The sequence below is a fragment of the Balaenoptera ricei genome, chromosome 1 (assembly GCF_028023285.1).
Source record: "Balaenoptera ricei isolate mBalRic1 chromosome 1, mBalRic1.hap2, whole genome shotgun sequence".
In the NCBI taxonomy this organism is placed as follows: Eukaryota; Metazoa; Chordata; class Mammalia; order Artiodactyla; family Balaenopteridae; genus Balaenoptera; species Balaenoptera ricei.
This window is the reverse complement of record NC_082639.1, coordinates 24,704,858-24,730,195: the sequence shown is the minus strand read 5'-3', so window position 1 is coordinate 24,730,195 and position 25,338 is coordinate 24,704,858. Positions and strand designations below refer to the sequence as shown.

General features: G+C 50.8%; 1 protein-coding gene across 2 annotated transcripts in view; it reads left to right on the top strand.

Moving 5' to 3' along the window:
* Nucleotides 1–25,135, top strand: part of NKAIN1 (sodium/potassium transporting ATPase interacting 1) — a 42,049-nt gene extending 16,914 nt beyond the window's left edge. The window contains exons 2-7 of one of the 2 annotated variants that reach the window (XM_059896452.1): nt 20,402–20,539; nt 21,959–22,039; nt 23,067–23,264; nt 23,622–23,682; nt 24,721–24,802; nt 24,959–25,047. In XM_059896452.1, coding sequence (XP_059752435.1) covers nt 20,402–20,539; nt 21,959–22,039; nt 23,067–23,264; nt 23,622–23,682; nt 24,721–24,802; nt 24,959–24,968 — 570 coding nt within the window. In that variant the 3' untranslated portion in view covers nt 24,969–25,047. Of the gene's footprint in view, nt 1–20,401; nt 20,540–21,958; nt 22,040–23,066; nt 23,265–23,621; nt 23,683–24,720; nt 24,803–24,958 lie in introns of both variants that reach the window. The other variant, XM_059896442.1, reaches the window with a different exon arrangement.
* Nucleotides 25,136–25,338: the final 203 nt, after the last annotated feature.

Here is a 25,338-nt window from a genome sequence, read left to right as displayed (position 1 = left end):
AGACCTTTACCATATGGAGGAGTAAAAGCAGCACAGAGGGAAGGATGCTGGAAGCGCCCTTCACCTCTCTGAGCCTCAGTGTCTGCATCTGTCCGGTGGGGCCAACGATCCCACATTACAGGGTGGTGGCATAAATCACACTCTGAGCTGGGAATGGCTGCTCAGATGTTGGCAGCTGCCGTGATTCTCCATTGGAAGGAGAAGCTGGGACCCGAGCAAGGCCTGGACGGTGATGGGAGGGGATCCTGAAGCCCCTGGGAGGGGCTTCTGTCGCCCACCACTGCTGCTAGGCAGACTTCCCACCTGGCCTTTCATCAGGATGGAAAGTGAGAAGTGGTTGCTGTTGCCATAGCAGTGAGGCTCGTTTTCATCACTATTTCCTCCCTGGGAGCATCAGTACAGGAGGTGCCACTAAATTAGTCAGGGAATTGGATTTTTTCCTCCTTCCATCAGGTCACATGAAGAGTGACTCAGTCGGGAGAAATGACCTTCCAACTCATTCCAGATGTTGATTGGGAGCACTTGACCCCTGCAGTAGGTGCATATTCCTCCCCCGCCCCATGAATCTTGACCCAAAGAGTACTCAGGGGGCTTGGGGCCCCTCCCCAGCCACAGTGGGCCTCCCAGCCCTTCCACTGGTGCCCTGCTCCCTCTCATTCCCCCTACTCTAGACACAGGGGTCTCTTCTGGACCCTTCTACTTGCCGAGCTCCCTCCCATACAGGATCCTTGCACTTCCCTCTGCCTGAAACTTCTTCCCTCCCTTCTTCTCGTTGCTAATCCCTCTTCCTTCAGATCACTTCTTCCCGGAAGTCTTCCTCAACCACTTCCATCATAGCTGTCATTCTTTTTTAAAACAATTTATTTATTTTTGGCGCGTTGGGTCTTTGTTGCTGCACAGGGGCTTTCTCTAGTTGCGGTGAGCGGGGTCTACTCTTCGTTGCAGTGCGCGGGCTTCTCATTGCAGTGGCTTCTCTTGTTGTGGAGCACGGGCTCTAGGCGTGTGGGCTCAGTAGCTGTGGCTCGTGGTCTCTAGAGCGCAGGCTCAGTAGTTGTGGCGCACGGGCTTAGTTGCTCTGCAGCATGTGGGATCTTCCCGGACCAGGGCTCAAACCTGTGTCCCCTGCATTGGCAGGCGGATTCTTTGGCAGGCAGATTCTTAACCACTGCGCCACCAGGGAAGCCCATAGGTGTCATTCTTGAGAGCACTTAGCACAATAGTAATTTCAGTCTGTCTGTGTGCACACGTGTGTGTGTGTGGTGCGGGGAGGTGGGGGAGTTCCCTCTCCCACTACCCGCCACTGACTGGAACCTCCATAAGGACAAGGAGGGCAAAGATGTCTGGAGTTCTTTTTTCTCCTTTTTTTTATTGAGATAAAACTCACATACCATAAAATTCACCATTTTCACAATTCAGTGGTTTTTAATATGTTCACAGAGTTCTGCAGCCATGGCCACTATCTAACTCCAGAACATTTTTCATTGCCCCAAAAAGAAACCTCAAACTCATTCCCCCCTCCCTCTGGCCCCTCACTACCTACCACTAATCTACTTTCTGTCTCTCTGGATTTGCCTATTCTGGATATTTGGTATAATAGGATCATACAATACGTGGTCCTTTGTGACTGTCTTCTTTTACTTAGCGTAATATTTTTAAGGTTCGTACATGTTGTGGCATGGGTCAGTACTTCATTCCTTTCTATGGCTTAATAATATTCCATTGAATGGACGTATCACATTTTGTTTATCCATTAATCAGTTGATGAATATTTGGGTTGTTTCCATTTTTTGGCTCCTATGAATAATGCTGCTGTGAAGATTCCTATACAAGTTTTGTGTGAACTTTGTTTTAATTTTCAGGTATGTGCCTTGGCATGGAATTGCTGGGCCATGTGATAACTATATAATTTTTTGAGGAGCGGTCAAACTGTTTTCCATAGTGGCTGCACCATTTTACATTCCCACTAGCAATGCATGAGGGTTCCAGTTTCTCTACATCCTCACCACACCAACACTTATTATTATCTGTATTTTTTATTATAGCTGTCCCTGTGGGTGTAAAGTAGCATCTCATCGTGGTTTTGATTTGCATTTCATTAATGGCTAATGATGTTGAGCTTCTTTTCATGTGCTTATTGGCCAGTTGTGTATCTTCTTTGGGAAAATTTCTGTTCAAATCCTTTGCCCATTTTTTATTGGGTTATTTATCGTTTTATTGTTGATTGGTAAGAGTTCTCTGTATATTCTGGATTCTAGATCCTTATCACATCTATGATTTACCAATATTTTCTCCTATTCTGTGGGTTGACTTTTCACTTTCTTGATAATGTGCTTTGATGTTCAAAAGTTTTTTATTTTGATGATGCCCAATTTATCTAGTTTTCCTATGGCTGCTTGTGCTTTTGGTGTCATATCTAAGAACTGTTGCCTATTCTAAGGTCACTCAGATTGATACCTGTGGTTTCTTCTAAGAGTTTTATAGTTTTAGCTCTTATATTTAGGTCTGTGATTCATTTTGAGTTAGTTTTTATATATGGTGTGAGGTAGGAGTCCAACTTCATTCTTTTGCATATGGATATCTATTTGTCCCAGCACCGTTTGTTGAAAACACTATGCTTTCTCCATTCAATAGTCTTGGCACCCTTGTTGGAAATCAGTTTATCGTAAATATATGGGTTTATTTTCAGACTCGCGATTCTATTCCATTGGTCTATATGTCTAACCTTATCTCACTACCATGCTGTCTTGATTACTGTAGTGTGTTGGTAAGTTTTGAAATCAACAAGTGTATAAGTCCTCCAACTTTGTTCTTTCTCAAGATTATTTTGGCTATTCTGGGTTCCTTGCATTTCCATATGAATTTTAGGACCAGCTTATCCATTTCTGCAAAAATAGTACTTGGAATTTTGATAGAGATTGCATCGAATCTGTAGATCAATTTGCAAGTATTGCAGTCTTAACAACATTAAGTCTTCCAGTCTATGAATACTGGATGTCTTCTCATTTATTTAGCTCTTTAATTTCTTTCAGTAATATTTTGTAGTTTTCAGTGTATGAGTCTTGCACCTCCTTGGTTAAATTTACTTTATTCTTTTCAATACTATTGTAAATGGAATTTTCTTAATTTAGGTTTGGGTTGTTCATTGCTAGTGTATAGAAAAACAACTGAGGGACTTCCCTGGCAGTCTAGTGGTTAAGACTCTGTGCTTCCACTGCAGGGGTCGTGGGTCCCATCCCTGGTTGGGGAACTAAGCTCCCACATGCCGCACGGCACGGCCAAAAATAAATAAGTAAATAAATAATAAATTGAATTAAATTTTAAAAATTTTTAAGAAAGAAAAACAACTGATTTTTGTATGTTGATCTTGGATCTTGCAATTTTGCTGATCTGATTTAGTAGCTCTAAGTTTTTTGTGGATTCTTTAGGGCTTTCTATATACAACATCATGTCATCTGCCTCACAGATATAGAGAACAAACTAGTGGTTACAGTAGGGAGAGGGAAGGGGGAGGGGCAATATAGGGATGGGGAAAAAAGGGTTATTATATGAAATTAGTTGTGTGAAGCTTTTTTAAAAATTGAAGTATAATTGATTTACAATGTTGTGTTAGTTTCTGGTGTACAGCAAAGTGATTCAGTTATACATATATTTACATATTCTTCTTCATATTCTTTTCCATTATGGTAAAACTTTTGAAAATTGTAAAGCACTATAGAATTTAAAGAATCTTTCATTCAATTAAAAAAAAAAAAGATCATGCCATCTGGAAATAGAGATAGTTTTACTTCTTTCTTTGCAATCCAGATGCCTCTGCTTTCTTTTTCTTGCCTAATTGTCCTGGCTAGAACCTCCAATACAATGTTGAATAGAAGTGAGGAGAGTCGACATCCTTGTCTTGTCCCTGATCTTTGGGGAAACACGTTCAGTTTCTCACCATTAAGTATGATATTAGCTGTGGGGTTTTTCATAGATGCCTTTTACCAGGCTGAGGAAGTTCCCTTCTGTTCCCATTTAGTTGAGTGTTTGGTTGAGTCAGGGGCTGTGTCTGTTTTTGCTTTTGTTCACCACTGTATCTCCAATGTCTGGTATTGGGACTGACATTCAGTAAAGATGTAATGGTTGAGCAAATGAAAGGAGAATGAAAAGGTCTCATAATGGCCTAAAGAGCCCAATCTTCTCAAGACCCTTCCTACAATGACTCAGCTTCCATGTCCCTGACCTCAGGTTTGGACCCTTTCTCTTCACTCATTCCCCTCAGCCTTACCCTGGCCTGACCCACAGATGTGGGCTCTGGGATCAGTTATCCCCATTTCAGATGAGGAAACAGCCTCAACCATGCTGAATGGCTTACTAGCTGTGTGGCCTGTGGGTAAGTGTGGAGGCAGGATTTGCACCCGGTCTGGCTGGCTTCTTAGATTGCAGTTCCTGTACCTGCCTGGTTGGGGGCAGGAGGAGGCTGAGCCACAGGATGAAGATCTGCATCTTTGCAGAGCATCCATTCTATCCTGATCTGGCGGGAAATGATCGAAGGAGAAGGCTCTATGTCAGGGCAGAATATTAGGTGCACATTCTTTTAAGATAAAATAGACTTCCAGGAGATTCCTCTCTTGCCCCAGACTCCTTGGAGGTCAATTCTGCTGTTGGGGATGCTCAGGTGGGAAGGAGGAGGAGCCTGGGCTTTACTGCTCTGCTTCTCTTGACCCAGTTGGAACAGAAAGTGCGAGCCCTGGAGGTCTCCCCAGCAAGGGGGGGAGCTTGATGGTTCCCAGGTGTCAGTTATCCCATTGAATCCACCCCTCAACCTGGGAGGCAAGAAGGGTAGGGGTTACAAGTCCCATTTTACAGATGAGAAAACTGAGGCCCTGAAAGGTCAAATGATTTGCCCAAGGTCTCAGCATCATCATTTTCTGAGTCAGACAGGATGTCATAGACTCACACCAGAGTCCAGGAAGGAAAAGGCAGAGTCGGGAGGAGGCAGGGAAAGTCGGGAGGTTTTTGTACAGAGGCATCTTTTCCGGTGTTTGTCGGAGCACCTCTGCTACAGGCAAGGGCTGACTGCTCTCAAAGGCTGGCTCAGCCAGGCTGGCTCAGAGGGAGCACCAGGTCAGCTTCAAGGGAGCTTTCTGAGGGAGCCCTGGGGCCCAGTGAATAGCACACTTAACACTGGAGGTTTGCAGGGGTGCTGTGAAGGCAGGCAGGCCGCCCTGCTTGAGGTGATAGCAGAATGGCTGCAGGAAGGCCTTGCTCTGCTTTGTCTTATTAGCAAGGAAGAAAGGCCTCCAGAAGGAATGAAAGAAACCTTCATTGAAGGAATGAGAAAACTTCAAAACACCGTCTACAAAAGTGAGGATGGGGGTGGGCGGAAGGATTGGACTCAGAGGGACCAAAGAATGGAATCTGTTGGGTGCGCCTTCTGTGCCAGGTACCCTGCTTTACATCCTTTAATGTCAACTCCGAAAGGTAGATTTAATTCTTTTCCTGTTTATAGACGAGGAAACCGAGGCTTAGGAGGTTTAGACTTGCTGGACATCATCACAGTGCTCGCAAATGATGGGCTTTTTGTTTTTTTATAAATTTATTTATTTACTTATTTTTGGCCGCGTTGGGTCTTCATTGCTACATGCGGGCTTTCTCTAGTTGTGGCGAGCAGGGGCTACTCCTGGTTGCGGTGCATGGGCTTCTCACTGCGGTGGCTTCTCTTGTTGCGGAGCACGGGCTCTAGGCGCGGGCTCAGAAGTTGTGGCACACGGGCTTAGTTGCTCCGTGGCATGTGAGATCTTCGCGGACCAGGGCTCGAACCCGTGTCCCCTGCATTGGCAGGCGGATTCTTAACCTCTGCCTCACCAGGGAGGTCCCCAAATGATGGGCTTGAACAGAACACATCTCAGCATTCTCCATGGCTGTCGCGGATCCTTTGAGAGGGCACCGGTTTCAGCAGTGGCGGCGGGGTGGAGGTGGTCAGGCCACGGTGGCGGCGATGCTGTGCATGGACCAGAGGAGCTAATAGGGAAACGTGGGGCGGTGTGCAGGCTCTGGAGCCCACAGCTGTGTGTCTGAATCCTGCTCTGTGACCTGGGGTCTGTGACTTTACTCCCTGCTCCAGTTTCCACATGTGTAAAATGACACTTCTCAAGAGTGAAAGGAGTCAGTGAAATGGACATGAAGCCACGTGTACAGGGCAGGTGCCCAGAGTGGAGGCCTGGCTCTCTTCTCTGGGCTCTCACTACGCAGACACTTGGAGCTGGTCGTCTGTGCAGCCAGTGCAGGCCTGGCGCAGAGTCAGTGTCCACGAATGCTCGGTGGGTGAGTGAGAAGAACAAGGGTGGAGCAGGGGGCCAGGCTGGGCCAGGCAGCTGCTGGACTGGATGGAGTGAGGTGGGGGTTTGGGCGGGGGGAGAGTAATACCGGGCCCCAAAGGGGCCTGCATACCAGGACAACTGTGGTCTCGTCTCCTTCAGAACAGGAGTCCTCTGAACCTGTGGGGGACTCAGGCCCGGAGTCTACACGATGGGTAAAAATCATCGCAGTTAACCTGGCTTTACCTATAGCCGTCGGCCAGGAAATGCTCTGAATGCTTTACACATCTTCCGTCATTTAGGCCTCACAACACCCCCATGAGGTAGGTACTATTATCATCATCCTCATTTTACAGATGGAGACATTAAAGCACAGAGAGGTTAAGTGACTTGCTGATGGTCACACAGCTAGTAAGTGTTAAAGGTCAAATTCAAACCCAGACAGTCTGGCTTCTGGGCCACCCTTTTAACCACTACACTGTATAGCTTCTCTGGGAAGAAGCAGCAAGAATCTGGCCTTGGGATGAAACCAAGGACTTAATAATTATCCTAATAATGACAGATGTGGATAGAGCACTTCACAGTTTAAAAAGCATATTATAGTATAGCAATTGCTTTTACGGTTGTGATCTTATTTCATCCTCCAGTTTCTCTGGGAAGAAGATAGGACATTATCCTCTTTTTGTCAGTGAGAAATTAAGATCCCAAGAGGGAAAGTGACTTGTCCAATTAATCATAATTTACTGAGCACTTACTATATGCAAAGTCCTTTACTCACATTACCTCACTGAATCCTCACAACCCCAGGAAGTGGGTATTAGTAGTAGTAGTATTCCCATTTTGCAGATAAGGAAACTGAGGCTCCAAGAAATGACTTTCCCAGATCCCGCAGCTTGTAAGTGAGAGCTGGGACTCCATCCCAGGTCTGCCTGACTCCAGAGCCTGGGCTGATAACTCCTGGGCTCTGTTCTCAGTCCCATTCTGGACAGATGTTAACTCCCGATTGTTTTTGTCAACCTTCTGGTCTTTGCCACCTGCCTCCATCCTCATAGCCACTCCTGAAATTCTCCACACCTCCTTAATGAATTCTCCCTGCCCAAGTGCCTGCTCCATTAAGGTGCTTTCTGCCATGAGGTTTTGACTTAATTATATGGTGTCATTCATTATACTTAATGGGGAGATCTGGTTAATCACCTTTATATTTATCCAAATGTCCGTTTGTCTGCAGCTGGCATCTCCTGGGAGAGCCTGGTTTTGGGTGGGTTTTCTCCGTCTGGGTTGTCTTCCCCTCCACCCTGTCTGAAGTGCTTCTCTCTGGAGGGCGCCCTCCTCCCAGGCCTTCACTGCCCACTCCGGAGCCTGTTGGAGGATTGGCACTGGGGATGTGCCAACAGTTTGGACACGGGGACAGGGGCAGAGGTAGAGAGGGCATCTCCAAGAAGGTGGGAGTCCTAGGAGAGTGGGACCGTGAGCATGGAGAGGGATTCTGGGCCCCGCCCTCAGCCGTCCAAGGAAGGCCTCTGCATCTCCACCTGATCGCCCACCTCCAGCCTCCTCCCCAGCCAGAGAGCCCCGTGCTTGAAGCATCCAGCTTCCATGTCCCTCTGCTCAAACCTTCCCTGGCTCCTGGGGCCAGCGGGATAAAGCTCTAGGTCTGAGGCCCAGCCGCAGGTGTTCCCACCCTGCCACCCCTCATTTCATCCATCCAGAGCTGTCCCCAGGCCCATAAGTGGTCCATACCCTTCCACATCTGGGGTGACCAGCTTGTCCCAGTTTGCCTGGGACTTTGGGGTTTATCCGCTCAAGCGCTGCACCTCAAGAAACTCCACAGCCCCAAGCCAACCGGGATGGTTGCTCACCCCGCCCACACCTCAGGGGTTTTGCCCATGCTCATTCATCCCCTAGTAATTTCTTCTTTAGTTTGTTTTCTTATAAAAGTATTACTCATCAATGTAACAACCTTACAGAAATATCTCTAGTTGACTCTCAAAGACCCCTTCCAATTCCACTCTCCAGAGTTAACAGTTTGATGATTCTTTTTCTTTCTTCTGCACAAAAATAAGATCATACATCTCAAGTGGCCCTGCAGCCTTTTCACACCACGCAGGTTGGTCCTCTTTCCACACCATTGTAATGGCTGTATTGGTTTCATCACAGGGAGATGCCATAATTTACTGTGTGTCCTTCTGAGGGACATCCAGAGTGTTTGCAGTGTTGTTGTTTTTTTTTTTTATAGTCAGTTCAAGGCCAAATTTAAATATCACCTCCTCTGTAAACCCTTCTTTGACCCTCCAGGTGGTCTCAGGTTTCTTTCTTATTACTGTCATTATTTTAGTAATAACAGTTAACATTTATGGAGTGCTTACTATGTCAGGCACTTGACATAGTGCTTACTATGTCAGGCACTTGACATCTCATTTAATTTTCATGACTCCAAGAAGTGTGGCTTGTTATCCCCATTTTACAGATGGAGACGCTGAGGCTCATTTGGAAGATAAACCCAAGCAGTGTGACTCCAGAGCGTGCCCTAAACTGCCTCGCATGGTTTTCCAAAGGGTGCACTGGAGTGGGTGGTGCTGGGGGCCAGGGCGAGGCCAGATGCCCTCTGTTCCCCTGCTTCCCAGCTGTGCACCAACCAGGTCAAAGCCCAGAGGTGTTGATGAAAGGCCAAAGCTGGTAGCCTGCAGCTTCTAATCCACTTGCAGCCAGGACCCAGAAATTAAGGTTGAGGGAGGGCCTGGTGGGAGGACCCTCCTGGGGGAGAGCAGGTTCCTACAGGCTTTTATGGGCCTATAAGAAGGGCCTGCCCCACAGGCAGGAAGCAGAGCGCTCCAGGAGTGGAGATTGGGGGTTGGAGGAGTGGGGTGAGGCCTGGACTTGGGAATGAATCTAGAAGACCTCTTGATCTTTTTTTTTTAAAAAAATATTTATTTATTTATTTGGCTGCGCCAGGTCTTAGTTGCGGCATGCAGGATCTTTTAGTTGCGGCATGCAGGATCTAGTTCCCTGACCAGGGATGGAACCCGGGCCCCCTGTATTGGGAGCTCGGAGTCTTAACCACCGGACCACCAGGGAAGTCCCGGTGTTGATCTTCTCAACACCGCTGTGAAGTAGGCACCTTGTGCCCATTTTACAGAGCAGGAGACTGAGTCACAGAGAGTCACTGGCCTGAAGGCCCTTCTCTGCACTGCCCACACCACCTCCCAGTCTGGCGCCTGTGAGTTTGGACCAGATGGTCGATGAGGAGCTAGGCACCCCATGAGATTAGAGGGACCCTTTGATTTTACACTGACCTTGATATCTCCCTGGGCTGCTAGGCCCAGGGGTTATGCAAATTAATGTAGATGTATGCTAATTAGACCTCTACCAGACCTGTTGTTCTAATGGAGCTGCCAGCTCAGAGGTATAGTGGGATAGATCTGCCCAGAAGGGGGCCTGAGGAGCCCCCCAGCTGCGCACGGGTCAGTAATCACTGGGATGAGGGGATTGGGTTGCCATGGAGACAGGCCAAGCCCCAGCCACTGCCTCCTGACAGGTTCAGGGCTGGCCAGACCAGCCCACTGAGACAGTCCTGGGCCTCTCTAACAGCTCCAGGCATGGTCTCCGAGGGCTAATTACGTGGAAGGTAGTGACCAGCTGCTCCCTGGCTCCCCCAGGCCCAGCTGAGGTAGGGGGCTGGGCCATAGTGGGAGGGTGTGAGGACAGACAGATGGCAGTCTGAGGACTTGGGGGCTGGGGAGCTGTCCTGAGGAGGAGGGCGCAGCACTGAGGGGAGGAAGGTCACCCTTGAGAGCAGAAGGTGCTATGGAGCGGGGCTGTGGGGGTGAGAGTAGCCTAGTCTCAGAGAACCACGTGGTGGGGAAGCAAGGGCTCTGCCCCAGCAGACCGGCTGCAGACTCAGCTCTTCCGTGTGCCCGTGGGCGAGCCCCTTGACTTCCCCGAGCCTCAGTTTCCCCATCTATCAGTAGGGGGAAGATTAAGAGATGTGACCCAGGAATTCCCTGGTGGTCCAGTGGTTAGGACTCCGTGCTTCCACTGCCGGGGGACTGGGCCTGCAAGCCCCTCGGCACGGGCCGAAAAAAAAAAGAGAAATGTGACCCGAGTATGAGGGGTAGTATACAGTAGGTACTCAATAAATGACCCTACAATTCTAAGACCCATTGGGAGAGGTTAGCTTAGTTTTGTTGTTGTTGTCGTTTGGCCGCATTGCACGGCTTGCAGGATCTTAGTTCAACCAGGGATTGAACCCAGGCCCTCGGCAGTGAAAGCACGGAGTCCTAACTACTGGACTGCCAGGGAATTCCCTAGTTTTCTAGTGGGAAAGAGCGTCCTCTCTTCTTGCCCCTCTCCCACTTCCCCTGCTCTCTGGCCCAGGGCAGGTGTTCTGATGTCTGCACTGAGGAGGCTATGGGCAGGAGGAGGACATCCCGTGTCATGTCCTCCCGTGAGGACAGGAACTGGGCCCTCTGTATTCACCACTGAGTTCTCAGCACTAAGCCTACAAAAGACGCTCAAGAACTGTTGGTAGAATGAATGAATGAACAGGTGTGAAGTACTCAGAACCGTGCCTGGCACTAACAGGTTAATAAACATTAGCTGTTACTTCACTGCCCATGGGAGGCTGGGCTGCGTGGCTCATGAGAGGCCCTTTGATGCAGAGCAGGTTCTGCCCTCGCCTCCACTGTGCCCCTTCATATGCCCGTGACTGTCTCTGGAGAGATGTCTGGTGAGTGGGAAGAGCAGTGGGTGTAGAGACAGGGCTCAGATCTTAGCTCTGCCACATCCTGTCTGAGTGACTTCAGGAGACTCAAGTGACCACGCTGAGCCTCCTCATATCAAGGTGGCCACACTAGGGCTGTGGGGAGAGGGCTGATGGCACCTGAAGGAGGGGTGATGGTGGATCTGTGTGTAGTCAGGGAGAGGCAAGGCTCTGATGACCCAGGCAGAACCTAGAGACAGGCTGTACCAGAGACTGGCAGAACCACCTTCTGGTGAAGACGGGCCATTAGGCTCTCAGCAGAGGTCACAGGACCCCAAGGGCAGTCCCCCTGAAGGCAGGTGGGCTGCAGCAACACCAGTCCTAGATAGCGACTTGGAGCGGCAGAGGCCCCCATTGTACAGATGAGAACACTGAGGCCCAGAGGAGTCTTGCCCTGGGTCCCAAAGCACATTCACATCACAGAAGGAGACCTCAGATCCTCTGAGCCACCCAAGTGCTCTTTCACACAGTCTAACAGAGTCAACAACATCTTAACAACATTTTCTCTTAACTTTTTAAAAATTATAGCTTTGTTTTAAAACATCTCAGAAATACCAAAGTGTATGTATTTAAAAGTAAAAGTTTCCCCCTTCCCGCTCCCTAGAGAGAAGTTCTCATAACCATTTGTTGTGTGTTTCCCAGGCTCTTGATTCTGCATTTACAATCACACACATTTCATGTGTCTTTTTTTTTTTTTTACATAAATGGAATCATATTGTTCTGCAGCTTGGTTTTTTTTTTTTTTTTCACTTAACAGTGATAGCCTTGGCCATTTTCCAGCAGGATCCAGGCTGGGACAGAGAGAGGCAGAAGGGCTGTGGGAGCCCTGGAAAAGAAAGAGAGAGAGAGAGAGAATGTGTGCATGTGTTGGGGGTAGAAAGAACTCCCCACAGGTCACTATGCACAGTGGGTGGGAAACCAGGCAGAGAAGCCCCCATCACCAGCTCCCGGAGGACTGTGGTGTCTGTCTTTAGACTAGAACTCTATGGAGCCGAGACCACGCCAGCTTGCTCATTGCTGTATACCCTGGCCTGGCACATAGTAGGTGCTCAAGAAATATTTGTTCGATGAATTGAGTCCCTTTTAGGCCCATCTTCCCTGACCTTGCCAGAGACTACCTGGTCTCCATGACTGTACTCCTTTTAATCTCTTGCTGGGTGTTTATTTCAACTCATACTCAAATGGCATGGACGCCAGATGGACCCTGGAGATGGGGACAGAGCTCAGAGAAAGAGAGAAGACCCTCTCCTTAGACGAGTCACTGCCCCTCTCTGCTGTCAGTTTGCTCACCTCTCTAATGAGGGGGTTGGACCAACAGATCTCCAGGGGTCCTTCCAGTTCTGCCATCTGCAGCTTCAATCCCACTACCTCATTTCACGGATGAGGGGCTGAGTCGAGTTTAATTTTGTCAGCTGCCTCAGAAATCCATTGGGAAAAGGGGGGCTTGAGTTTGGGGATGCAGCAAAGGCTGTAGTCATATCCTGAGCACCAACTGTGTACCAAGTACCGGGATGAGAGCTTTACATGTGCTGTCTAAATCCTCAGGACGTTTTCCCAGTGAGGAAACAGGCTGGCTCAGAAAGGGGGAGTAACTTGCCCGAGGTCACACAGTGAGTCAGGGACTGAGCTGGGAATGGAACTCAGGTGTGCCTGACCCCCAATGGCGGGTTCTTCCCACCTCAGCATCTCTGTGAACTAAAGTCAGTAAAGGAGACCAGTTGCGACCAAACTATTCTCCAGAAACTTCAGCAGCCCCCTCCTCATCATTCCCCAGACAGCCTGACTTCTGTATCTAAGTCCCCTGGCGATATGGCTGCAATTTTGGACAGGAAAGTAGTTGACTTGCAGAACTGGCTGGCAAGGACTTGGACACAAGAGGCTTCTGATGGGTTCTGTGGCCCCAAGCCCAGCCCTCTGCCCGCCCTCTCCCCCAGCCAGCTTCCTGGGGCCGGAGTGGGCCCATCTGCATTATTCATTTCTCACTCCCCACCCCCAACCCCCCGCCTGGTGTTGGGCTCCTGGGGTTGGCGTCTAGACAGACAAGAGCATCCTACTGAGAGCAGAGGCAGCCCTGACTCGGAGTTGAAAGTTCCCATGGCAACTGCATCCCCCTCAGCTGGCAGCTACCCAATAAATAAATAATCAGGGATGGGTGTGGGGAGCTAAGGGCAGGGGGAGGGGCAGGAGGGAAGCCTCGAGGAAGCTTCACTCCGGAAAGAGGGGTGTGTTAGGCTTGAAGTAGACTGGGGGCTGGTATTGCAGTTGGCCAGGTGAGAGAAGGTAGAGGGAGGAAGGTGGCCAGATGTGAGAGAGATTCAGAAGATGAGAGAGCCAGTTGATGACAGACTGGGAACGCAGGTGAGCAGGAGGAAGACCAGGGCCTAAAGCTTACCTTTCTAGCTCATGCAGCTGGACACATCCTGGGGCCCCCATCACTGCAATTGGACCAGGTTTGGATGTATTAAGTTCATGATGAACCATCCAATGGGTACTTGGTTATAAAGGGGCTGGAGGCTGAAGGAACTGAAGCTGGGGGGGACGTGCATTTGCTAGGACACGTGGAGTGTGAAGAGGGGCTGGGCTGTGGCCCTGAGGTGCTCTGATACTTAGGGGCCTGACTGCGCAGGAGGATGGGCTGCACCGGAATCAGGCCAAGGAGGTGGAGAATGCGTGTGCCAGGCACGGCTCTCACCGCTGGAAATGCAGCAGTGAACATCCCCACTATCGTGGAGTTTGCCTTCTAATGCAGGAGACAGTAAATAAGGAGTGAATAGTATGTTAGTCAATGATAAGTGCCGTGGAGAAAATAAAGCAAGGGGGGAGGCAGGGAGCTCTGCAGCGGAATATAATTTTAAATAATGCTGACTCTCCTCACGACCAGATGAAGGAAGTACTATGAGTCATACCCATTTTGTTGGTGAGAAAACTGAGGCACAGAGAGGTTAAGTGACTTGCCCAGAGTTGTAGAAAAACCAGCGGCACCAGGATTCTAACCCAGCTCTGCTCCTAATCCCTGGACCAAATTGTAGCAAGTGGGTGGAGGGGTGAGTAGCAGGGAGGGCGTGGAGACCTTTAAACAGTTTTGGATGTGAGAGCATTGGGCTAGATAAGGCATTAGTTGGAGGGGGAAAAGGGGACTTTCTATTTTTTTTTTTTTTTTTAAGTAGAAGAGGCTTAAGCATGTTTAGGAGCCAGTGGGAAGGATTCTGGGCAGGGGAAGAGGTTGGGTTTACAAGAGAAGAGATCGTGGATGATGTGGGCTCCCGAGTAGGTAGAAGATAGGGTTCAGAATGCAGGAGGAGGCATTGTCCTTTAGTGCAGGGAGGGACAGAGCCTCAAGTATAGGGGGTGGGGGGAGACCAGGTCTTTACCCAGGGTAGGGGCCAAGGGGACCCAGGAGGGTTGAGGACAGCAAGAAGATCTGAAATATTAGGAGGAGTGAGTTCCTCAGAGAAGCCTAGTTGGGTTGTGGGACAGCGTCGGGGAGCTTCTCGGAGTCGATGATTCCGGATCTCCGGTGGCCCCAGTCTGCCCCGTGGAGTGACTTTCTCCAGAAGTGCTTGGCTGCTTTGCGAGAACTGAGAAAACTATTAATTGGGTTTATCCAGGTGTGGGCTTTTCCTCACAGACGTGATGAAAAGGCAGAGGAGTATGACAGTTTGGGTTACAGGCAAAGCTGGTGGTGAAGTGAGGGGTCATGTGATCCCAGCAGGCTGATGGGCCCGTCATCGTGAAGGGTGTTGGGAAGAAGCTGGGGTGTCTGAGAGGGGCTCTCAAATTGGCGACTTTGGAGGCAGGGCAGTTATGAGTGATGACACATTCCAAGAAGTGGCCGTGGACAAGGAAGAATGGAAGCAAAGGTCATGGGAGAGGACTTGAGAGGTTAGGGTGCTGGAGGGGGTGGCCCCCAGATGTCAGAGTCGACCAGGATGATGCAGAGGTCATGGGATCGTTTTCAAGGAAGGGACAAGACCCGGAGGCCAGTGGACGATGAGTCCAGCAGTGATGAGGGTGGTATAGCCACTGGGTTGCACAGTTCTGCAGGCAGTTTGGGGACCCCAGAGGATACCGACCCCACCTTTGGGCCTGAGGAGCATGGGATGAGAGAAGAGAAACAGAGTCACTGAGAAGACTACAGGGAAAACAGTGTCCTTGGGTGCAACGTTTAAGGGGTGGGGGGACCCCTTAGGGAAGGCGCCGAGGCCGTAGAGACACTTGCTGGTGTGGAAGGGCTCATGAAAAGGGGGCCGGGGGCCAGGGGAGGGCTGGGTCAGAGGAAGCGGCACAGAGCGTTGTGGAGATCAAGGGCAGAGAGGACCAATGGGCAGGAAAGTGGGACTTACTCTGTGGGCATTGACAGATCCGGACAGGGCTGTGAGGCTGGGGGGACTGGATCTCATCTGTCTTTCTGGGACTGCAGTCAGGGGGACTCATCCCGCTTATCTGGGGTCCTTGTGACCGGGGGATTGGCTGGCCCAGAGGCCATAGGGATTACCCCAGGCTCTCTGGGCTGCATTGATGACAGAGTGATTCGACCAGATTTGTGCTTTAGAAAAAGCACTCGGTAGGTTGATAGGCAGCCTCCTTCTGCCAGGAGATCAGGCGGGAGGCTACAGCAGTTGCCCACAGAAGCTTCTGTGCTGGCCCACTTAGGAGAGAGACTCAAGAAGCCAGCCTCACCTGACTTGTAGGCTGACCAGGAAAAAATATCCCTGAAGTCACTTAAAAAAAAAAAATAATTAATTAATTTGGCTGCGTTGGGTCTTTGTTGCTGTGTGCGGGCTTTCTCTAGTTGCGGCGAGCAGGGGCTACTCTTTGTTGTGGTGCATGGGCTTCTCATTGCGGTGGCTTCTCTTGTTGGGGAGCACGGGCTCTAGGCTCGCGGGCTTCAGTAGTTGTGGCTCACGGGCTCTAGAGCGCAGGCTCAGTAGTTGTGGTGCACGGGCTTAGTTGCTCTGCGGCGTGTGGAATCTTCCCGGACCAGGGCTCGAACCCGTGTCCCCTGCATTGGCAGGCGGATTCTCAACCACTGCACCACCAGGGAAGCCCCCCGAAGTCACTTTTTTCCTCTCAATGCATGTGCACTTGAACTTTTTGCAAAGGAGTAGGTTGCTATTGTCTCCACACAAGTCCTCCCATCAAAGTAAAAAAGACACTCCAGGCACTTCCCTGATGGTCCAGTGGTTAAGACTCCGCACTTCCAGTGCAAGGGGCACAGGTTCGATCCCTGGTTGGGGAAGTAAGATCCCACATGCAGAGCAGTGCGGCCAAAAGGAAGAAGAGAAAAAGAGACACTCCAAGGCCAGTTATGATTTACAACCACTGCAGCCCTGAGATTATTGTTTCTAAGCCATGGCAACCAGATGGGGAAGATATTCCTCCTATTTTTTGTTCTTATCTTTATTTGTTAATTACCTGCATGTCACTGCTGCAGAAGCAGGAGTTCTGGAATATTTGACTTGGTTTTTTTTTTTTTTTTTTTTTTTTTTAATAAATTTATTTATTTATGTATTTATTTATGGCTGTGTTGGGTCTTCGTTTCTGTGCGAGGGCTTTCTCCAGTTGTGGTGAGCAGGGGCCACTCTTCATCGCGGTGCGCGGGCCTCTCACCGTCGCGGCCTCTCCCGTTGCGGAGCACAGGCTCCAGACGCGCAGGCTCAGTAGTTGTGGCTCACGGGCTTAGTCGCTCCGCGGCATGTGGGATCTTCCCAGACCAGGGCTCGAACCCGTGTCCCCTGCATTGGCAGGCAGATTCTCAACCACTGCGCCACCAGGGAAGCCCTTGACTTGGTTTTTGAATAAAAGATAACAGCTTTAGAATCGGGGTTATTTATAAGACACTGAATCTCAATTAAACTATTTATTTATTTACATCGATTTCTGCACTCACCGTTGGAGGGAGAGGCAGCATCGTTCAGGCCTGGGTTATCCCGCTGATCACAGTGGTTTTCCATCCATCTCCCCTCCTAGGCTCTGAGTTCCCAAAGGGCAGGGACTGCAATGTATTCATTTCAGCATCCCAGCGCCAGCACAGGGCCTGACACAGATTGAACGTTCTGTGAATAAATAAATGATGTACCCTGGATGGATGAGGGCATGTCAGATGTCAGATGGATGAGTAAATGGATGTGGATGGCGTTTTGATGAATGAGTGGGCAGTTGTTGGATGGGAGGCTGGAGGGAGGCTGGAAGGATGGCTCAGAGTGACAAGAAGAGCCAGTGTTCCATATTCAGTGGAAAGAGAGATCCCTTTGGGCCAGTCAGGAGGTCTTCCTAGGAACGGAGAAAACTGTGCTATGTTTTGAAAACCAAGGAGGACTTGGATATAAGGAAAGGGAAATGATGGTGGATCCTCAACTGTTATTTCAGCTGCTTGGGGGCAAGAACTGGCTGGGAGTAAAGAATTGAGCCAGATCCTAGCAGCCTTCAAAGCCCAACTAAGAAGCTTTGACTGTTAGGTCTCCTACTAATTAACCACCATATGTTAAGTCTAATTATTAGTTTATGTGATGTCTCCATATCCTCACAACAACTTCTCAGGGGAGGGATTATCTTCCCCATTTATAGTTAAAGAAATAGGCTCAGAGAGGGAAAGTAATTTGCCCTAAGTCACACAGCAGGACTGCAGTTTGAACTTGAGTTTTAGTGACTCCAGTGCTGCTCATTCTATCAGTGAGGTCCCTGAGAACACAAGGGTTTTGGGCTAGGGCCAGAGTGGGGGTGAGGGTGATGTCAGGTTTAGGTAGTTGTATCCAGGCAGTGTGTCCCCCAACTACACTATGAGCCTGGGCAACTCTGTCTCACCCTCCTCGCCAGGACCCTGTGCCAGCTGAGTCGAGAGCATCCAGCTGGACCCCAAACCACCAGGACTCCCTAAGGCCTAGCAGAGTCAGGGTAGAAAGGAGAAGAGAAGTGGGGCAGGAGCTTTTGGGAGGGGAAGCAGCCTGGGGAGTTTCTCCCCCAAGGTTGGCAGGCCACTGGATTCAAAACCAGAAGGGCCCTTAGAGGTCATTTAGTCTGGCAGCCTCTGTGTAAGAGGATCTCAAGACCCACAGAGAAGGTAGCCTGCCCAAGTAAGCCAGGAATCAGTGTCAGACTCTCAACCAGAAACCACATGTCTTAACTCTCGAGCCAGTGCCACCTGGGAAAGGTGGTGTGTTGGTGCCAAGGTGGAACAGGAGGCAGAGAAAGGCAGAATGGCTGTCTGGCTCTGCCACCAACCTGCTGTGTGACCTTGGGCAAGTCACTTCCCCTCTCTGAGCCTCATGGTTTCTTTCTTCTGAGTTAATGATCTCAGCAGTGCCTTTCTGCCAAGGAGTATCCAGTGAGAGATGAACTTGGAAAGCTCTTTACAATCTGCAGAGCTCTGGGAGGGGAGTCACCAGCAAGAGGCAGGCTGGTGCCAGGTGGGTGGGTGCCAGGGTTGGGCCTGCAGCTTCCTGGGTCTCTGCCCAAGCTTTGCCATCTGTGTGGTACCATCAGCTCCATCTCCTCTTGCCTCCCTGCCAGGAAAAAGGCTTCTGGGATCGTCTTACTTTATCAGGATCTTCTTTCTCCCTCCCTAGGCAGACCCTCTTTTCTCTCCTTCTGTGTAGTCAGGACTCTTGGGTGCAAGTGACAGAATCAAAAGTACAAGGAGGGAGAATTTGTTTAGGCATGGCTAGATCCTCAGACCTAAAACGATGTCTCCCAGACACTCCCCTTGCTTGTTCACTCTTCCTCCCTCACTCTCTTTCCTTTAGCTTTGGCTTCCTCCTCAAGCAGGCTGTCCCCAAGTGGTGGCAAAGACAGCCACCAACAGCTCTCAGCTGACACTACACCCATCCAGGTATCTTGGCAGATGGCATCTCTGTCCTGATGCCCCAGCAAATATCCAGGGTAACTCTCAGGAGCAGAGCGCAGGCTGAGTGCCCATCCCTGAACAGATCACTGTGTGTTGCTTATTTGGTTAGACTTGGGTCACTAGCCCACCGCAGAAATTAGAAGTGGGCTCAGCCCCACCCAAGCCACATGGACTGAGGGTCTGGGAGGCAGTTTCCAAAACGAAGAGATAAGTTCTGTCAACAGAAGAAAGAATATGGGACAGTCAGTAACAATTGGTATCCTTGGTACCTTTGTTCCTAAATGTATCAGCTGAAAGTTTGAACCAGGGGCTTCTGGAAAGGGAGTGTTGATTGAGTCCTATATCAGTTACCTTTTGCTGCGTAACAAATCCCTACAAAATGTAGTGGTTTAAAACAGCCATTTTAGGTAATTCCCCGGTGGTCCAGTGGTTAGGACTCAGCACTTTCACTGCCATGGGCCTGGGTTCGATCCCTGGTCAGGGAACTAAGATCCTGAAAGCCGCATGGCACAGCCAAAAATTGAAGAAAAATAATAATAAAAAATAAAACAACCATTTTATTTAGCTAACGATTCTGTGGCTCAGCTGGGAGACTTTTTGGTCTGGCGACCTGTCTTTGGTCAGTTGGTGGGTTGGCTAGCATCTGAATGATCTAGGATGGCCTCACACCTGTGTGTTGATGGTTGACTGGCTGTCACCTGGGGTGCCTTGGTTCTTTTCCCTGTGGCCTCTCTTCCTCCAGCAGGTCGGCTTGAGCTCTTTCACAAGGTGTTCTCTGTGTTACAAGTATAACAAGTGGGCAAGCTCCAATGCACCGGCGTTTTTCAAGCCTTCACTTGCTTCCTCTTTGCTAAAGTCCCCTTGAACAAAGCAAGTCACATGACCAAGCACAAAATTAGTGTGGGAGGGCACTGCTAAAGAGCATGGAAGTAGGAAGAGAAAGAATTTGAGGCCAATTGTGCAACCTACTACAGCTCCCTCAGGGACAGGGAGTGAAAAAAATCCCTTTTCTCTGTAGCCCATGGATCCCATGGGCCAGGGCAACCTCCAGATAGGGGTCCTTGGAAGAACGTGACCGAGCCCCCGGGCTTCCCTGGGGTCTCCAGGGCCCTGCCCTGGCTCAGCCCTAGGCCAGGGCTAGGGGGAGGCAGTCTGGATCCTGACTACACGGGCAGAGACCCGCCCCCCAGGGAAAGTATAGGTGCGAATGGGGAGGCTTCTTGGCAGGGAGGAAGGCGTTCTGAACCCTGGCTCCCATCTCCCTTTAGCCCACCCCAAAGTGATGAACAGGGCTCTGTCCTGCTCATCCTCACAAACCTGTCCTCACCTCCCAGCATCCCTTTGGTACTGTGGGGCTGGGATGGCTCTGAGACTTGTGTATAATCAGGTCATGGTTCCTCATCACCATGGTAACTGGTGTCACCTGCTCCACAGGGTTGAAAAGGAGTACCTGTCCTCCTTTTTTAGGTGGTGACTGTGGCCTCAGCCTGCTCTTTCCCACAGGTGGCTGCGTTGGAGCGGCAGATCTTTGACTTCCTGGGCTACCAGTGGGCTCCTATCCTAGCCAACTTCCTGCACATCATGGCAGTTATCCTGGGCATCTTTGGTACCGTGCAGTACCGCTCCCGGTACCTCATTCTGGTATGGCTCACTTAGCCTCTCCCCAAGCCAACCCCCTCTTCTCATCCCCATCCGTCCCCACCTCGTTCTCCAGCCAAAGCTGCTCTCCACCCTGGGCACCTAGACCCCTGCCTCTGTCTTGGCTCCAGCCCAGCTGGTGATGTGGATGTCCAAATCCCAATGCTTCTTTGCTCAGTGGAGACAAAATTAGTATTTTTCCTAAAGAATTTTCTACAGAAAATTCCAAATATTAACAAGGTATATCACTTAGTGAGTGCCTACCATATGCCAGGCACGTGCTAAGAGTTTCACCTGCTTTACTTATCTTTACGACAGCCCTGCGAAGTTATCTCTTATCTCCATTTTCCAGATGAGGAAATGAGGCTCAGAAAGGTGGCAAGGCTTCCTAAAGTCACACAGCTAATAAGTGGCGGGGTTAGAGCATCCTTTCCAGAGCGAAGGCTCCTGCCGCATCACCACGCTGCCCTAGTAAACCCGTGCGAGGGATGGACTTTGTCTTGTTTGGTTTCTCAAGTTGCTTCAGGAAGGCTTGGCTCTGTCCCTTGATGTTCATCAAGAATGTGATCTAGAGTGGCTAGTGTGGCCTTGAGGCCAATGCCTCCTGTGCCCCAATCCCAGGAGTGCATTATGTCCCTGGCTCCCCCCTCCTACCTCCTCTTTCCAAGCTCTGGTCCTTGATTATCAAACTCCTGTTTTCACCTAGTCTCATCCCTTGTCCCTTGCTCTTCCTCAGTGACTCATTTATACACCTCTCTTGAGGGAAAAGGCTTTTCGGTAGATTTACTACATAAATGCTTGACACCCAAAGTAACAATGCCATGTAATGTCAGGCACCCCCCAGAGCCCACTCGCGCTCATTCTAGGGCTTCTCCACACCTCCCACAGGCTCAGTTCCAGAAGCCAGGTGAACAGGGCCCTTCCAAAGCTCTCCCTCACCTGAGATAAGAGGACCCTTCTCTCCAGTTCTCAGGAAAGCCCCAGGCACCACTGTAAACGGCACTGTCTGCCAGACGGCTGCCACTGGCTTAGGCATAGGATTTGGGTGGAAATATCCAGCTCCTCTCTAGTTCTTTGCCATGGGTAGGATGCCCTCTGGTGTCTGTGGTTCTCTGCAGAGTGGATAGGATTAGCTACCAGAGGACTTAGGTTTGCATGCCAGCCCTACCTCTTCCTAGCTGTGTGATCTTGGAAACTGTAAACCTCTCTGAGCCTTAACTTGGTTATCTTTAAAGAGAAAGACAGTGCCTTCCCTGCAAGGCTCTCGTAAGGACTGGATGGATGTAAAATGATCTGTAAACTATATTGCTCTCTGAGTGAGGCATTGTCATAGTTTCCCCTGCAAAGGTCTCCTCAGTCCATTGACCCGCCCCATCCCCACTCCTCCAGGCCCCACCCTGATCCCACCTCTGCTTTCCCCAGTATGCAGCTTGGCTGGTGCTTTGGGTTGGCTGGAATGCGTTTATCATCTGCTTCTACTTGGAGGTTGGACAGCTGTCCCAGGTAAGCCTCAGGCCTGGCAGTGCCAGAGGGCAGAGCCTGACCTTTCCCATCCCCTGCCCCAAGGGCCCCTGTGGTGTGGGTCTCAGGGGCATCATCTCTTGAAGAGACCGCCCTCTACACATTCGAGTAATCTGTGCTCCCCATCCCCCATCCCTACGTTTTCATTTCTGGCATCCTCCGTACTTCTTGAAAACAAATGATGGGGAATTCCCTCGCAGTCCAGAGGGTGGCTTACCCTCTCTGAGCTTCAGTTTCCTCATCTAGTAAGTATAGTTAATAGAAACCCAAATTTCATGTGGTTGCTGAGGGGATGAAAGGAGATCGAACATCTCAGTGCTTGGCACCAAGTCAGCATGCAGTGAATATTTGTTAATGGACTGCCTGAATGAATGGATTGAGGAAAACATAGATGCACACATGGGTAAGAACTTCTGATGTAGGCCAGCCGCTTCTCCATTTCAAAAGGGGAGACCAAGGTCTAAAGAGGAGAGGTTTGCCCAGGGTCACACACAGGGAGCAGTGGAGAGGCTGAATGGGCTGTGAAGGGGTCTGTATTGAGGATTTCACCAACAGCTGGATAATTGGACCCGGTCACCATTAATGTCCCTTCCAGCCCTGAAATTCTGAGACTCCTGTGGGTTTGAACCAGCCCCTTCCATCTGTGATACAGTGAGGCCTGCATGGTCATCAAGCGCCACCTACTGGCCAAATGTAGACTTGCAGATACAGACTTCCTCCATACCTTTCACAAATCAAGCCAGGAAAGGAAGCTGTTACAACAACCCAGGTGTGAAGCAGACCTTATATAAAGTCTTCTGGAGGGAATTCTCTGGCGGTCCAGTGGTTAGGACTCGGCACTTTCACTGCCGGGGCCCGGGTTCAATCCCTGGTCAGGGAACTAGGATCCCACAAGAAGTGCGGTGCTGCCAAAAAAAAAAAGTCTCCTGGAGCCTGGGGAGGATTTCCGCCCCCCACCCCCACCCCGCCTCCGGCCCAAGCTCAGTATCCTAGGCCCCTCTGCCCCTAGGACCGGGACTTCATCATGACCTTCAACACATCCCTGCACCGCTCCTGGTGGATGGAGAACGGGCCAGGCTGCCTGGTGACACCTGTCCTGAACTCCCGCCTAGCCCTGGAGGACCATCACGTCATCTCGGTCACCGGCTGCCTGCTTGACTATCCCTACATTGAAGCACTCAGCAGTGCCCTGCAGATCTTCCTGGCTGTGAGTTCTCCTGTCTCCCTGCCTGTCCCAGCCCTGCCCTAGGCACTTTACACACACAGTTACATAATCCTCTTTCCTCTTAACAAGCCAGTAAGGTATTGCCCAGGTCCAACTGGGGAAACTGAGGCTCAAAGAGGTAAGATAATTGTCCAAAATCACACTCCCAGAACGGAGAATAGAACCAGGTATATTAAGTTTAAGGCGCAGTCATTTGACTTGAAGTTGTTATGGGTTTGCCTTCCTCTTAGCACACATGGCCCCCCCCCCAGCAGGGGTGGGCAGGGCCAGGCAGGGGGTGAAGGAAGAGCTTCCCTCTCCTCCCTCCCTCCCTCCCTGACGTGCTGTGTCCTCCCCCAGCTGTTCGGCTTCGTGTTCGCCTGCTACGTGAGCAAAGTATTCCTGGAGGAGGAGGACAGCTGTGAGTGTGGAGCCCCTAGGGAATTGGGGAAACCTGGCCGCGTGCCACCCCACGCAGTCAGCACCCTGGACAGGGGCCAGAGCAGGAGGGAGCCCTGGGTCGTTTAAGGCAGCGGTCCCCAACCTTTTTGGCACCAGGGACCGGTTTCGTGGAAGACAAGTTTTCCATGGATGGGGGGATGGAGGGGTGCTTTCGGGATGATTCAAGTGCACTGATTTATTATGGTCTCTGTGCAGTCAGACCTCTCTGCTAATGATAATCTGTATTTGCAGCCGCTCCCCAGCACTAGCATCATGGCCTCAGCTTCACCTCAGATCATCAGGCATTAGATTCTCATAAGGAGCGTGCAACCTAGATCCCTCACATGTGCAGTTCACAGTAGGGTTCTTGCTCCTATGAGAATCTAATGCCGTTGCTGATCTGACAGGAGGTGGAGCTCAGGCGGTAATGTGAGCAATGGGGAGCGGCTGTAAATACAGATGAAGCTTCGCTCGCTTGCCTGCCGCTTACCTGCTGTGCGGCCCAGTTCCTAACACCAGTACCGGTCTGTGGCCTGGGGGTTGGGGACCCCTGATTTAAGGGGCCCTTCTGGGGGCTGGGGAAGAAGAGGCAGCAGGGTGAGTGGGGATCTGCATAGCCAGCCCATTCTGGGCTGAGGCCCAGACGTCCAGGTGCCCAATCCAAGGCTCCAGCACTGCCCCCCTACCTGCCCCTCTTAGGCCCCTTCCTGTCGCTCTGAGGGGCTCCACAGCCCCATTCCTGTCAAGCACCGCCCATTCCCAGTTCTTCCCACTCCCACCCCCAACAGGTCTTGCCTTCCCCCAGCCTTCTCCCTTAAAGGGCCGCCCTCCCCATCCACCCCCCAGCTCTCTATCCTCTTGGGCCTTGGCCTATCCATCAGGACACTGCAGCAAAGCCCAACCCCTAAGGCCCTGTACAGGGTCTGGCCTCAGATTCCTCCCTTTCAGGACCCAGCCTCCCATAACTTATCCCTGTCACAGGCCCATCTCTAACCACGTGCCATCTGCCCTTCCACAGTTGATTTCATCGGCGGTTTTGACTCCTATGGATACCAGGCGCCCCAGAAGACGTCGCATTTACAACTGCAGCCTCTGTACACGTGGGTCATGGCGTGGAGCAGGGTGGGGTAGAGGGACCCAGGCGCGGGCCGTTAGTGTAGGAGAAAGAAGAGGAGGGAGGAGCGGAGAGGGCAGCCGGATCTCTCCGCCACCCTACTTAGGGGTCCACTTCCCTAACCTGCCTTTGTTTCCTGCAGGGCGGGGTAGTAGCTTCTGCCCCACGACCACCCCCGCGGCTAGACTGACCGCCGCAGCCACGAGCTCCGGCCAAGATGGCAGGCGTGCCCCCTGGCGGCTCGCTGACCGGACTGCAGCCTGGGTCGGCTTGATATGGGTCCGAAGCGGACTTGGACTTGGCGCTTAGCAGCCTGGACTTAAGGGGTGGGGCGGGGGAGGGGCGGGGGAGGGGGTTCTCGGGGTTTGTATTTTTTTATCTCCACCTTGGCGTGTGCTGGAACCTCCCGCCCTTCTCCAGCCTCTCCCTTTCACCCTTCTTCACCCAGCATCCTGTCCCCTGTCCAGAGAGAAAGGACAGGACAGACAGACTCACCCCCATCTCACCACACTCATTCACCAG